We start from the raw sequence: 14,762 nt of genomic DNA, 5'->3' as shown, positions 1-14,762 counted from the left end.
TTGGCCTTGGAATATGACTCATGCTTAACAAGAAACAACCAAGATAAATCCTAGAAGATTTTAATTTAAAAATATAACAAACTTTACACAACGATGAAACTGGATAATGCGAACTTTGAACACGACCTTTTGCAGTAACATTACTTAACCCTCAATAGGCCAATTTTAACCGACATTTCTGTGCTAGCCCCATTTGCTATGATCAACGCCGCCAACACTCTCTGATCTCCCAAACCATATAAACTGAACGTCCAGGTGAGTATCGGCGTATGACAAATATAACTGTCTCCTCAGAAAGCAAAACAACACACTTGGTTTCTTTTTCCTTCGTTTGCTTTAAACAAAAATAAGTGAAAAATGTGACGGTATCATCATAATTATGTTGTGTTATGACACAATCTGTACATGTTGAAGTATTCATTAAATAAACTCGTCTAGTATTGATGTAACTGGTTCATGTTTCTCCCGGTCAGTGATGTCTTGCTGTGTTTCCTGCATGCATTTATCAGCTTCTCTCATTCGTGAGGGTGGTTCATGAATAGTTGGGTTATTTTCTTTAGAGTAGCATTCTGGTGTGCTCATTGCAACAGATTCAGGAATTACTTCACTTATTAAACCAACATCTGGGCAGTTCGACAAAGACTGCTGACAGCTTTCTCTGACAATTGCTTCCTCGCTATAAACATCAGTGTTTACAGAAGAATCCAGTTTTTCTCTACAAAAGAAAAGAAAATGGCTGAAGCAGTCAAACAAACTACTCAGGTTAGTTTGCATATCGCGTCAGATATCCTTACTTCTTATTCACTTAGGCCTAGTAGGGCAAACGTCGAATCCAAATGGCGTCGAATAAACTGAAAATAGGTGCGACAAAGAGTCGACTTAATTCCAGCGTGGTAACAAACGTCGAACTTGCGTCGATCCTATTTCACAAATTGTAGTTCATTAAAGCACGGGAATAAGCACGTGTCCCCGTTTTATTCACTTGATGGGCGGCTTGTTACTGCTAGGACTTGCTGGCGAAATGCTGAAATATAGTGCTCGTCGGGCCTTGCTTTGGCAATTAATTGTGAAAAATTACATGCAGCTCTGAGAACAGCGTATCGGAGACGACAGCTATTCAATGCTTGACCGTGCTTTTGTTAGCGAACAACAATTGAACAGCGGTCATAAGCAGTGGTGTTGATGTCAGCAATGAATTTCGTTTCCGGTCGCGAACTTGTCTTTGTACAGCGTATGCTCGTCATGGGGGAAATGGCGTTTGGCAAATGGGGGAGTGTGTATTTTTGTGACGTTTGCCCAGGTCATCACATTTGAATCAATTATTTTGTAATTTGCATGATTTGCAATCACAGCGCAAGATTTGATTCATCTTGCCCGCTCACGGAGCTAGTCATATAGATATAAGCGTTTTTGTCGATTGGTAACGCCACGCTCTAGTACTTCTACATAGTTGGGATAGATATCATGTCCAGTCGTTTCCGCGTGCTGTTTAATTGCCGATTCATTGTTTCCTCTTGTGCCAGGCTTGTGCTGTCCCCCGAGAATTCCAAGATCTTTTGCTTTCGCCAATGTATACAAACGAACACGATCTACACTCGACATTGTAAACAATTCCAGTCACTTGATTCTCGCTTGGGCGCTCTTTAGGCACAATGCGAGTTTTGCCCTAAATTGGTTTGGACAACAACGCAATATACGCAGGCAAATTGTTCTCACCAGTTCAATCACTTGTTTGTTTGAAAGTATATTGCCGAATAAAGGAGAAATTTCATGTTCATCCATTCCCTCTACTGAAATTAACTGACAGCCGACAAATCATCTACAAAAACGTGCTTATTTAGGCAAGCCAAGTTCACTGAGCGATGATGCATTTAGTAAGCTAGCTATTGTCGAATGATTTTGTTCGAAATTTGAGATTCTTGCACAAAGTACTTGTGTTTTGAAATTAGTTGGTTATGGACTTCAAAAAGACTCTACTCAAAAACTTTACAGTGAACAAACTCTGCTAGGAGTTAATGCTCTAAAGAATGTAATCAAAGATGATTCCGTCAGGTATTAAGAGAGCAAAGTGAGGGTGGCTGGGTGGTTCGTTCATTTGCTTCACCGTACCTGTTACACACTCTCTGATAAGGCTCCTTCTTTATGTATGAACTCTGATTAGACCTCCGTTCCACCTGTCTACTGTCTTTGTATCGGCTTCTGTTGTGATCAGTTCCCTGTTGTTTGTGTTTGTCGACGCCGTGGTCACTCGAGGAGGAACGATACTATTTTACAAAATGAATGTTACGAAAAAAGAAAAGCAATAAAACAGTTAGTTAATAGTTGCTTGGACATAAGATGTCGGCTTAAGTCATAAAGTGATTCTCACCCATTCTATTATTTCCTGAGCTGTTTGAAGCAGTTCTTCTGGACTCAAACAATACACTGTGCTTTCTGCGCTCTTTTTCGTTTTGAACCTGCAATACACGGGAATTGTAACTTCTTTGATTAACATAGAAGACATCGATTCCTTACACTTCTCATTACCTCTTCTGGCGTTGTGTAGTGACTGTGCCTTCTGCTTTCGGTCTCTTTACTCGATCACCGTCGTGTGAAGCGGACTACAAGACAAGTTGAAAGGTAAACTTGTTGTGAGAATTGCACGGTAAAGTAGTGTGTAAACTTGTCCATTATAATTACTTAGGTAACATAACTTTGCAATAATAGCACGTCCTACCTGTGCTAGAGATGAAATCCATTTGGGCAATGATTTATCTTTCCGCAAAGTCGAGGGAACTTCTTCTTCCCTCCCTTTTGAAGACACATCACATATCGCTTCCTATATATAGTGAAAATAATCGTAATAGCTTGCAAGAGGTCGTTGAAACAACTGATAAATGTTTGTGACTGAGTCATATTTTGTAGATGATACTAAGACGTTTCAGCTAACTCTTCAGCTGGTCCTTCGCGAGATTAAAACTTAAAGCGCGTGCTAAGCATTTGTAGATTTCTGGGATATATGTGGTCATTCCCACATCCAAACTTCAAGGAAAAGCCGCTGGTGGCAGTGTGGCTCATGACGGACGACTTTGACGTTGTGTGAGTCCATCTGATGATAACAATCGTGGACATAGCTCCCCGGCGCAACTTTAGAACTATGATCGGCCTTTTTGTGCTCGGGAACCCGCGTCTTCAGTGATCGTTCGGTTTGGCCATAGCATACAAAATTGCACTGTTTGCAACTTATTTTGTGTGCTACCCCAGATGATGGACGGTCGGTTTCTGCTGCTTTGGTCGAGCAAAACGACTGCTGATAGAAATTTTCTGTGGCTTGAATCAAGCATGAATCTGCTGCTGTTTTTATACGCGGCTAATTGTTCCAGAGACACCCTGAACTTATGGACGCAACACAGAGCCATGCGTTGTGGGTTTAGTGGGTTTGGTAGCCAACGCCCTTTCGCAGTTATTTATACTGAAAACTGACGTACTAACTTATTTCTTTATGCTTCTCATGGCAAAAGGTGTCTACAATGCAGCGCCAGCGTTATCTTCCTTTATCACCCAGCACAGATGTTACAGGTTGTGTAATGCTTTCTCTTGTTCGTTTTAGTTATGTTCAGTTGACTGTTGCAGGGATCTTACTCGTTTGTAATATGTTGGCGTTTGTTGCAGTGTCGCTGACACTGTAGATACCAGTTTCCATGGTGGCATAGGTTGTATTTTTGAAAGTGGAACGCTGTTCGGTGTGATGGAGAAATTGCGAGAGGTTCTCAGTGGTTCAAGAATGGACAAAGATGATTATAGGTAGTGATCACCGTATGGGGCAGCCATCAGATTAGCTGGCAAATGGTTATGTGGTTTCTCCGACGCAAGTTAACAACCTAATAAGATAAACATGATGTAAAAGAGTAACACCTTACTGCTCCATTGCTACCTTTCGTTTTGCGGCTGTTGTAATCACATGTTCCAGGTTGCTTGAAGGCACGGCCTTCTTAATTTCTTTCATCTGCAATGACAACAAGCTTCACATTCACTTTATCTCCAAGTACAGTTCTTATCTGGAAACAATTACAGTTCTATTCAAGCCAACGTAAAAGCCGCAATAACCAAATCAGATTTCAGCACAGTAGCAGCAGAAATTATCGGGTGCTTTGCCAACCCTTCCCCTGTCCTTCAACCCCCCTCCCCCCCACCAAAAAAATAACAAGAAGATATAATCATGTTCTCAGTGCCATTTCAGCCGTTTCGCTGGGCACTGATTGCCCTTAGACGATGAGTATGTTCTCCATACAAGTAATAACGAAAGGAAATGTCTACAGAAAGAGCAACATAAAACTCCAACATAGCTTCAAGATAACGTACGTTTTTCTCATTCTTGCACCAAAGTAACAAGCCAACTGCATGTTTACATCTTCCCAGCTTACTTGCGGGATCAGCACAACAACACCCAGCTCGTTCAAGACCTGTCAGTACAATGACCACAAAATTACAACAGTAACAATGGTTGTTTTCCATATTTGAAGATAACACCTCTTCTTTGTCACATAGTTTGATCGTCTTTGGTAGCTAAATGACAATGATGATGCATACACTAAACCATTAAATGAGATGCCACTAAATTGTTCTTACACCGAACCGATCCCACTTGAAGTTTTTTATTAAATTTTGACCTATTTTTGACAATTTTTTGCTACTTTCTATTTGAGTAGGCCAATCAAAACATGGGAACTATCGAGGGCGGAGATGTAAAATTGTCAAATTCATCATTCACTCTAGCGGGAATTTAAAAAAGTCTCAACCTGCGAACGTTCGAGACCAGCGACAAGTTTGATTGGCCATTTGAAACGGAAGCCATCTGAAGTTGTCGAAAAGATGTCACAAAGGGGTCAAAAACTAATCAATAACTTTCCTAGTTGGCAACGGTAAGGCGCGCAGCACACGAAACATTTTGAAACACGAGTAGAGCAGTTCAAAGGGAAGATCACCAGATCAACGACAATCTATTACGCACACTTTTGGGAGTAAATCTATTGCCATGACGCCATCAGGTAGGATGCGTCACACAGGGCCGGTCCAGAGGAACACTTCCCAGAACTGGATCTCGTTTTTTGTCGCTTTAAACACCCGATGGGATCAAAAGGAGGTAGGCGGTACTGATAACAGGTCACAGAGTAACGGAAATCCTATCCAATCCGATGTTTGCACCTAATCTGTTTAGAAAGGGTCTTGTGATGAATATCACCTTAACATGGCCGTTTGCTTACCTACCTTTCTGACTGACGACTGCTGACACATCATAGAATTGACCTTGGGACCCGATACCTGTTGGGAAAACAAAATATCAGCAGTCCATCTCCAACAGCACAGAAAAATACCAGGAAATAAATGTCCCATACAACAATTGCTGTGATATAAAAAACCGGCAACACAAGCACCAGAGCGTCAGTTATCAATTACACCTAACACATGGCTGAACTAAGATCTACTGACAGCAAAATGTAAGAGCGCCGAGATCCTATAGCTGGGAACTTAACACAGCCTACGCGAATTTAAATTTCTTTGAAAAACGCTTACCAAAGTACAGTGAAGAAAATTCGGTAGACTAGGAATGGAAGCCAATGGACAGAAACTTTCCCGAGAAAGTTTGTAGAGAATTCGAAAACTGCGGAATTTCCGAAATAGAAATCACTGAATTCCGAAAACTGCATAAATTACGGGAGCAAAATTGAATGGAACGAACAATTCGAATATTTGGGTATACATGTAACTGAAACAAGGTTGTGAACCTAAACATGATGTCCCAATCACAGGGGAGTATCCGGAAATTGAAACCAGACTCTTTGGACAGATGAAAAGCGGCCACAATGTGCAGAGCAGCATAAGTAATCTGTTCAGCAAAACAATTTCGGTAAAGCGGTTTAGATAAAGCACACATGGAGACCGTACTCACATTGACAGGTAAATTGCATGCCATCTTCCACCATGGTACTTTTAACATTACGGATGAGCTTCGTGCAGCCTTCACCTCGCCTGAAATGACCTGAACTGAAAGCATGGCTCTCAATTACCTCTCTCGTTAAATGTTTCACCATAAGACTTGGACAAATAGCGTCAGGAACTAGAAGGGAGTTAGAGGACGAAAAAATTTAAAAACAAAAAAAACACAAAGACCACAAAATCGGCAACAATAACGACGGTTATTCTCACACAATGTGAAGGATGCAAACTTCACCTCCCTGGCCCCGGTTTTTCGAAGGCTGGATAACGCTATCCACCGGATAATTCGCTATCCAGTGAATAAGAGTCAACAAAACAAACCACGCTATCCACTGGATAGCATTATCCACTTTTCGAACAACCCGGGACTGCGGGGCCCTTTTCTCGAAGGTCCCGAAAAATTTTCGCACCCGGAAAGCCATAGCAAAAACTCGAACATTTTGATTACAGAGCTATTTTATTCACGTATTCTTAATATGAACAGAGGTTCCCTTCATACAAAAAGTTTCAGACGTATACACTTCTCTGTTGTTAGATACAGATGAACTAAAAATGGCTTTACGGGCCCGAAAAGTTTCCGGGGCTTTCAAGAAACGGGGCCCCGAGGTCTCTAAGCACGTTTTATAAAATAAATGAGATACTACGCCTGCACTCACTGGTTTAGATGAGAGTACGAAAACTTGGTTGTGACATTTTAGATTCGCGAGTACCTTTGAGAAATCTCTGATAAAAGCATGCGTCTCAGGTTTACATAACTGTTTCGAATTCTCCCAAATTCTCTCGTGTTTAGATGTGGCTAATAAAGCACGGAAAAATTGCTTAAATCCTGCATGCTTGGAATAATTTGTTCATATATCAACAAAGTTTCTCTTTGGTAACTTACATAACGTGTTTCTTTTTACAATACAATAAGGCAACAACAATTCACAGCTTACGTTTCTTTTCATTCACTTTACTGCACACAGGAGACTTGTCCGTTGGTATGATACTTGCTCCAGGTACTTCAGAGGAAACCAAGTTACACTGAACATTTTGTTCTTTTCCCCAGTTGCATGTTTTCAGTTCACTGGAGGACTGATGGTAGTTGAATATATCATGTGATGCTGGTTTTGTTGGTGTTGCAGCATGTTTGTACTGGGAGTTGAACCTGCCAAAACAGCAATATGACATGATTCATCAATTTCGTTCATATTTTCTACTTTTCTAAATGAATGTGTACTGTTCAGTTTGCCCTCTCCCGGGTTCAAAGGCTGAGTAACTGAACAAATCAGCCCGGCAGAAGCTTTTTTTTAATTGAATAGCAACTTATCCGGTTGATAGCGTTATCCACCCACCCTTTGATAAAGTACTTGTTAAAAGGTATTGTTGAGACCGCCGACGAGATATTTTTGCGCGAACTTTCCTTACGCGACTTCTTCATTTTCACGTTGAATTTGAAAACGAGCAGTTACGTAACACTACGTTTTGAAAAAACCGTTTCCTCGAAATCTTAGTATCAGTTTGATAATGTGATTCGGTAAAACCACGATTTCATGGGCCACCACTTGTTAACCCCTCTAACTGATCAGTTGTCCGTTATAATCGAGCTCAAAAATTCAACGCCTTGCCTCCTTCTAAGTTATTTAAGGGCTAATATCACGTCAGAGAAATTTGCTGAGTTCGGAAAAGGTTGTTCGTTATATGGGATTTTCCTTATGCAGGTGGCATTGGCTCTTTCACTGGTGAATGGCAGCAAGCACCACTTAAAAACAGATAGATGTAATGAAAATAATATTAATGCTAATAAGTAACAGGCACCTGCCCAAAGTTTCAAAGTCTTTAAAGCACACTCCATGGACATATGAGTTCCTTGCTGCAGTGACACACTGCGGTGACATGTGATGAACACTGGCAGTGGTTTGGGACTTAACAGCCTCACGAAAGAGAGGAAGACAAGCTTCAGGCCTGTTGTGGGAACCGAACCATGCTAGCTTTGCCTTGCTGACATATTCAGGGACTTGTGCTGCCACTCTACAATGCACAGCATTAATCTGCCAAACGAAACGTGAAAAATGAAGTTAGCCAACTGCTCAGCCTCTCACCAGTTGGGATTCTTAAAAATTTCTGTTCTATTTGAAATATTATTTGTTCATTTATTTACAGTGTCTCCAATTAGCAGAACAGTACTAAATACATTTGACACTTCATAAAGTTATTTACTTTTTTAATTATTTTAGCATGAAAAGCCAGCCATCTCCTCGACCTCTTGATCCAAAACTTTGGCAGATTCGAATGAACTCGAATGAAATTTCAGATAACAGTAGGAAATATGTTTTACTTGCAAATGCCAGTGGAATCATTGTGAATACAAGCGTGTTATTGAGCACGAATTGCACTTACCATCTGTGGATTGTGGAATAGTTTAATTGCCTAGTGGAGAAGAAACACATGATTTCTTTAACCATTCACAGACAGTGGAATACATGAAAATTAGTAATACACGTAAGAAAACAACAACATGAATGGACTTGCACGTTTTGCATTTTTGCAAAAATGGTTTCACCTTGATACTCTTCACTCCTGCCGCGGTGGCCGCCTTTGACTGAGCGTCACTTGAATTGATATAGAACGTGGCCTGAATAAGGGAACAAAACACAGCGAGCCAAATGCACAATTCGTTTACAGTGTTCTTATTATTATCATTACATGTATTATCGTACATGCAAACCAGAGTTCACTGCACGGTATCAAACAGCACTGTTTTATTATTCAATGTCAAGAAAAGGCAAGAGACACGAAGACAAGAAAATTTATTTAACTTTTCTCAGCTTTACAGAGGAGACAGATATGAAACATAATACAATCAATTTGGGATCATGTCAGTCATGTCACTTGTGAAAACAGTATAAAATTACAAAATGTACAGGACACATGAGTAACTACATGACTTGTAGAACAGTTCACTCTTAACTTACAAAAGTTTAGTTTTGTTCATTGCACTCTTTCGTTTTGAGAAAAAATCTGTCTGTCAAAACTCAGTCAGTGGAACAATTTCTGTTTTAGGTACTTCTTCACGATAAGCTATAAGTATTAAATAGTTTTTGATTCTTGTTCCCTGATTAGAGAAAGCCTTATTTTAGTATCACTCCTGTGGAAAGTAGCAGGCTCCAGGAAAGTCAACAAATTCTCCAAGATGGGATTCCAAAAGATACTTGATCACAAACTATGCTACAAAAAACATGAAACGGCAGACTGTTAACTTTACCCTGTTTAACAAATCAATGTTGTGAAGTCTCTGAAGACAAGCGAACACTCCTGGATTGGGAGGTCTGCTGAATTGCCACATGAATGAACACAAGTGCACAAAGAACACAGGAATGGTCACCTCAAATATACAAAAAATGATAAGATCAGTCAGTGTAGATATGACAGCTTCATAAGCACAGTCGAGCTTATTAAGGAGGAGTCAATCCTGTCACATTGTAGCTGCTCTGTAGGCCATTTTTCTTTCATTTACCTAGTGTAATTGAAACGCTATTTCTAGCAGCCAAGGAGTTTAAAAAATAAAAAAGACTATGAGGGAGTTATTTTAAATCACAAATAAACTATCAAATATATAGAACTAGATTGAGAAGAGCTCTGTAATTCTGTTCTAATTAGGCATCACCCAGGGCCTATCAAAGAGCCAGAATAAAAAGTCAACATGGCAGAGAATAGGCAACTCTAACACGTAGTTACCTCACAGATATTAATTTTGCAGTTAACAAATTATTGTGAGATGGCTTACCATCTAGGGAAGAGGAAAAATAGGGGATGTTTTATTATCTGGACACAGAAGTTATAGAAGGTGCCAATTAAGGAGGAGAGGGCACCAAAGATGAAGAAACTTATTGAGCTTTTTTTGTTATAAAATTTACCTGTGACACCAATTTACTGATAATCTGCTTCATCTTGTCCCCACACTCACAACTTTCCTCTGGTGTTAGTTGAAGAAAATAAAATTGTATTGTCAAATATTCAATTACTGATAATTACTACAACTGTTAACAAATGTTTGACTAGAGTTGACTCAAAACTTAATGACAGCCCTGCTATATACAAGGAAATAACATAAAATTATCAAAAATATCCAAATTCAAATATTCAGTCCATAAGTTTGATAACATACCCAGCATTATCACCATTTACTGGGTTAAATTCTAGGGATGCAGGCTAAGAAATATGCTGAACAAATTAAGACACAATGTGAAGTTCATAAAACTTATTGTATAGCCTGAGATCTTGGTAAGACTGTTATAATACCTCACCTTTACAGGTGTGTTTTTCATTCAGCTTGAGTACAATAACTCTTCCATGTGTATTACTGCAGCTCCACCTGTTGACAACATCAACCATGCTTTCCTGAATATTCACGTGATCTTCACGATCTTCTAATAGTGCTTCCCACTGGAGAAAGAGGGCTGGGACAGTAAACTGTGCATCCAAAGAAAAAATAAATTCAAAGAGAGATTAGATTTAGAGAGATAAATAAAACTCTGTCAAGGTAATTTAGCCGGGCAGGGACTCCTGTCTTGTAATTTTTGGTGAGGGTATATTGCCTGGAACTTCAAATCAGCTGGAGGTCAGGCTCCCCTGACGCCTTTAAAGCCAGCTGGTTTAATGTAAAAACTTTGTATTCCAGCATAGTCCCCATGCCAAGGCCCCAGCTACCAGCAGGTACCAGGTCTAGCATGAACGGTTTTAACCCAGGAGGGTGGGGTGGGTAAAAAAGAGGCTTTTAGGATAAACAGTGGACATTTCCTTTTCAGGAAAGCCTCAGTGAGTGTAACTGTGCAGTTAGGGACTAGCAGTTAGCATGCCAAACACAAGCAAATGGTTGTGCATGTTCTCTAGTGACAGGTTGCTTATGAGTGACTGATCAAAAAGTCTGTGTTTTCCTGGAAAAAATGCCGGCTTTTTGCTTTGAGGTTGTTATGGTTGGAATGTGTAAATCCAGACAAAGTACTTTACGAAAAAATATTTGTTCAAAAGCTGCCTTTCCCCCATTACATCTGCATACTATTAATGTGGTGCTAAACACATCTGTATAGATCAGTTGTTCTCAGAGACACATTAAAATCTTTGTAGGGCTACAGCATCAGAATGGGACATTGTGTAAAATTTCAAACATCTCTTGAATGTTTGAAGAATCAAGTATGTGAAAAGAGATGATGTGAAAACAACTCAACTATGCTTTTGTATGACTGTACTTATATGTATTATAAGGTTTGACTTACTTCGTAAGGTGTATCACACACCAACTGAACATCAACCTTATCAATCTTGCTGAACCCTTCTTCTTCAGAGACTGGTTCTGAATACAACAAAACAACCGAGGCAAAAGTTCTTTTGTGACTGTAATAAGTTACAAATGTAATTTAAAGTGTATACTTGAGAGCATCTTCAACCTAATCTGCACTATGGATGATGTAGTAGCTTTAAACATTGTCAAACTATCCACAGAAATAATTCTGAGAAGATATTTGAAATCTTCATTAACTTGACTCAGAAGTGATGCAGTTACCACCCACTCTGACTTACATTTGCACCCCTACATACATACATGACTGCATGTTCTTACCAGTTCTTGTCTCAAACCATTGTTCAATAACCTTTTCAGACAGCTTCAATGACTTCAATCCTGAACATTCAAACTGATGAGCCAGTTCCCATTCTCTGGCCCACTGACAAATTAACTGGGCACTAGAATCTGATGCTTGGAAATGAATTACTCTGAATCGGCACTGTGGAACCTAAATGGAAACAATAGCTTTCAAACATAATGCATGGAAATCATATGTAATAGAAAGAAAGGTACAAAGGCATATCAAGCGGCAGATTAAAATGCCAACTATCTTCAGCAAATTATAAGAAACAATACCTTATTCCTAAGAACAGTCAAGTATGACTTCCTGGTTTTCTTGCTAGTATTATCATCATCCACAACCACACTTTGACCCTAAATTTTACGAGACAAGAGATCAGTTCAAATACTAAGCTATATGCAATACATACATGTACCAATCCAACGGTAATAAGATACACTGTACCTAGGGAACTGGTGCGTGGTCAGGATGAGAAATCCTGGTTAGTGCAAAGAGGTGACAATAAGCCAAGGTTGACTGGGATATTGAACTTAATCATAACTTAAGAAACTCTGAAACAAGCTTGCATATAATACTATTCCCACACCAAAGTGGATCACACTCAGAGAAAGTGAATGAAAATGTAGCCTTCTCTACAGAAAGAACAGGAAGACCACTTCATTTAAAAAAGGTTATAAGATAATGATGATCAATTTATTCAGCAACTAACATGTACAATACATGGAGGAAAAAGAGAGAGGAAGGGAAAGATGGATGGATCAAGGGAGGGAGGGAATGTAACCATGGGGACTTTGTATCATTTTGCCGCACAGGAGCTACATGGATACTTAACTATACTAAGTATTTCTCATATATATATTTAAGAACTACCATCATTATCATGAATAACATAATTTTGGATTTAATGGTAATGCTTGTTACTTGACTGTATGTTTCTACTCTATTTTCCTGATCCTCTGGAATATTTTTTCTTTTAATAGTTGTGAGAGTTTTATAGGGAAGATATGTGTAACTGTTACAAAATTTTTTTTTTTATTTAAAGAGTACCATTAGGTGGTGAGACAAAGAGTTCTCTCTTTAATTAAGGAAAAAACTCTTTGTTTCACCGCCTAATAGATCTCTGTTTGGCACATAATTTAATAACAATAGGTGATGTGACTGATATCTTCACTATCATTAATAAGTTTCTCCACTGAATTACACTTGACATACACTTGTATTATTTGACTTAAATATATCTGATCTGCAGGTATTTTGTTCACTGAATTTTTGGTGGCAACTGTCTGCCTTCATCAGAGTAAAAAACAGATGTTCATTGTAACATAGCTTGCATTTCACTTGCTAGAATAGGTATGCAGAGTTACACTCGATCTTATCAGGGAGAACTCCTATAAATAAGGACGGGGGTGCTCGTCAGAAATTTTGAAAAGAACCCCTAAACAGAACCAAGATAATGTTTTGTGGGCATGGCTTGAATTGCTTTCACCTCTAAGAGGTACCAATTCTCAAACTACACATTAACTGACATTGACTTTTTTTGCCTCACCGCAAAAGCTCCTGCTGTGAACCTTTTAAGGCTGAACACCCTTAGTAGTACCAAAACCCCTGTTTGACTCCTAAAAGGTGTGACATGCACCCCCATCCATTTTATGTAGGAGTCCACCCACCAGTCACTCAGACCTCTCAAGTCTCATGACTTTGTCGTGAGACTCACAGTTTTCAGTTCAATCTCACAGTCTCACACTGAGACAGACAAATTTCACGATAAATAGAGGTGTAAGCTGAAAGGATAAATTTTTTTGTATAATTTCAGTTTTGGCTTGCTTAGGTGAGTTCCTTGTGCCAATTCTGTACAAATCCATAGTTGAACTTAACAAAACTGTTTAGTTCTTCATCCGTCTGTTCACTGGAAACACATGTCCATGACAGACTGTTGTCCATGACCATATATAGAACATCTGTTCCAAATTAGGTCATCATTACCAGTCTCTCACATTTTGACAAAAACAAAACACTTTCTCTTAATTAGAACCTGTGTTTACTTAGTTTCGTCTGTCGGTCGATCAATCTCCAGATTTTTACTGAAATCTCCAGATTTTTTTACATCAGTCTCCAGATTTTTGGTGTTTTGAGGTTGAGAGATCTGCACCACCCTCCCGGAATAATGTCATGTTGTTTTAATGTCAGGTCAAGACTGAACCTTTTATCCCCTTCTTCAAAACTTAGATTGTCATTAGTCTCCTAAATTTCGTGAGGCCAGGGCAAAGGAGATGGTATACATGTAAAATGTCCCAAGAGGTTCCAATCATGATTACCTTATTGAGAACATTCACAATCTTCAGGATCACTGCTCTGAGGCTCAGGCTGGGATCAGTTTCAAACAGTTCTCCTGGATGAATCTTCTCGTGTGTGTGAGAAAAGTGATAACAATAGAACAAATCCTTTCCCTTGAAGAGGCATAAAAACGATAAGCTTAAGTATTTAAAAAAATATATACATTGTTTATCTTCTCCAAAGCATGATCACTCACCGAAAAAGGAGGACCATAGAAAAAGACGACTTCTGGTTGCATTGTAAGGATTGCAATGGCTGTGACTCGAGCAAGAATTCATTTTACATGTGTATTCAAGAGCGCAGCTACAAGACAATCTAGAAGTCAAGTATTCAACAGTTTTCAATCGAACATCGACCAGCGGTTCGAACGGGCGACTGAGTTATTTTTTGTCATGTATGCTACACCGAATGTCACAGCTCTTGAGGGCTCGGAAGAGTACTTTGTTTTGCCTCATTAGCATTCACGAGCAGGTTAGTCACGCAATTTTAGGCAATTTCAACACTAATCAAATGGTCACAGAATTAACTAAAATATCACAAAAACGGCTCAAAACTGTAGAAGATCTCAAACAAAACGCAGGAAAGCCAAGAAGGGACATGGATGGACAAAACTGGAGAGGATTGAAATGGATTGCATTTGGGTAAATTTCAAAAACGTCGGCCCACCTTTTTTCAAATTTATACCAGTTTAGATCAAAATGTCATTTACACAGCTGGAAAATCATTCTCGGTTGTTATGTGGCCATGATTTTGCAAATGAAAGACTTTTGCTCTGCCAATTTGACGTATAGAGCTCGTAACTGACAAAATTAAACAAAATTATCTAAA

The 14,762-nt window shown here is 39.2% G+C and overlaps 1 protein-coding gene across 2 annotated transcripts; it reads right to left on the bottom strand.

Moving 5' to 3' along the window:
* Positions 1-44: 44 nt before the first annotated feature.
* LOC145478043 (uncharacterized) lies at positions 45-14,273 on the bottom strand. Of its 2 annotated transcripts, XM_081455933.1 has the most exons (21): positions 14,131-14,273; positions 13,916-14,047; positions 11,876-11,953; positions 11,576-11,747; positions 11,232-11,308; positions 10,263-10,428; positions 9,873-9,931; positions 9,221-9,340; positions 8,519-8,590; positions 8,356-8,385; positions 7,774-8,006; positions 6,912-7,123; positions 5,930-6,097; positions 5,248-5,301; positions 4,342-4,442; positions 3,914-3,985; positions 2,717-2,818; positions 2,527-2,600; positions 2,369-2,456; positions 2,110-2,264; positions 45-715 (listed from the first exon to the last, which is right to left on the bottom strand). In XM_081455933.1, the coding sequence occupies exons 1-21, from the start codon at positions 14,170-14,172 to the stop codon at positions 421-423; spliced, it is 2,502 nt and encodes an 833-aa protein (XP_081312059.1). In that variant the 5' UTR covers positions 14,173-14,273; the 3' UTR covers positions 45-420. The 2 variants fall into 2 exon arrangements, with proteins under 2 accessions (XP_081312059.1, XP_081312060.1); XM_081455934.1 differs by lacking the exon at positions 8,356-8,385.
* Positions 14,274-14,762: the final 489 nt, after the last annotated feature.

This window comes from Orbicella franksi, chromosome 2 (genome assembly GCF_964199315.1).
Source record: "Orbicella franksi chromosome 2, jaOrbFran1.1, whole genome shotgun sequence".
NCBI lineage: Eukaryota > Metazoa > Cnidaria > Anthozoa > Scleractinia > Merulinidae > Orbicella > Orbicella franksi.
This window is presented reverse-complemented; position numbering and strand designations above follow the sequence as displayed.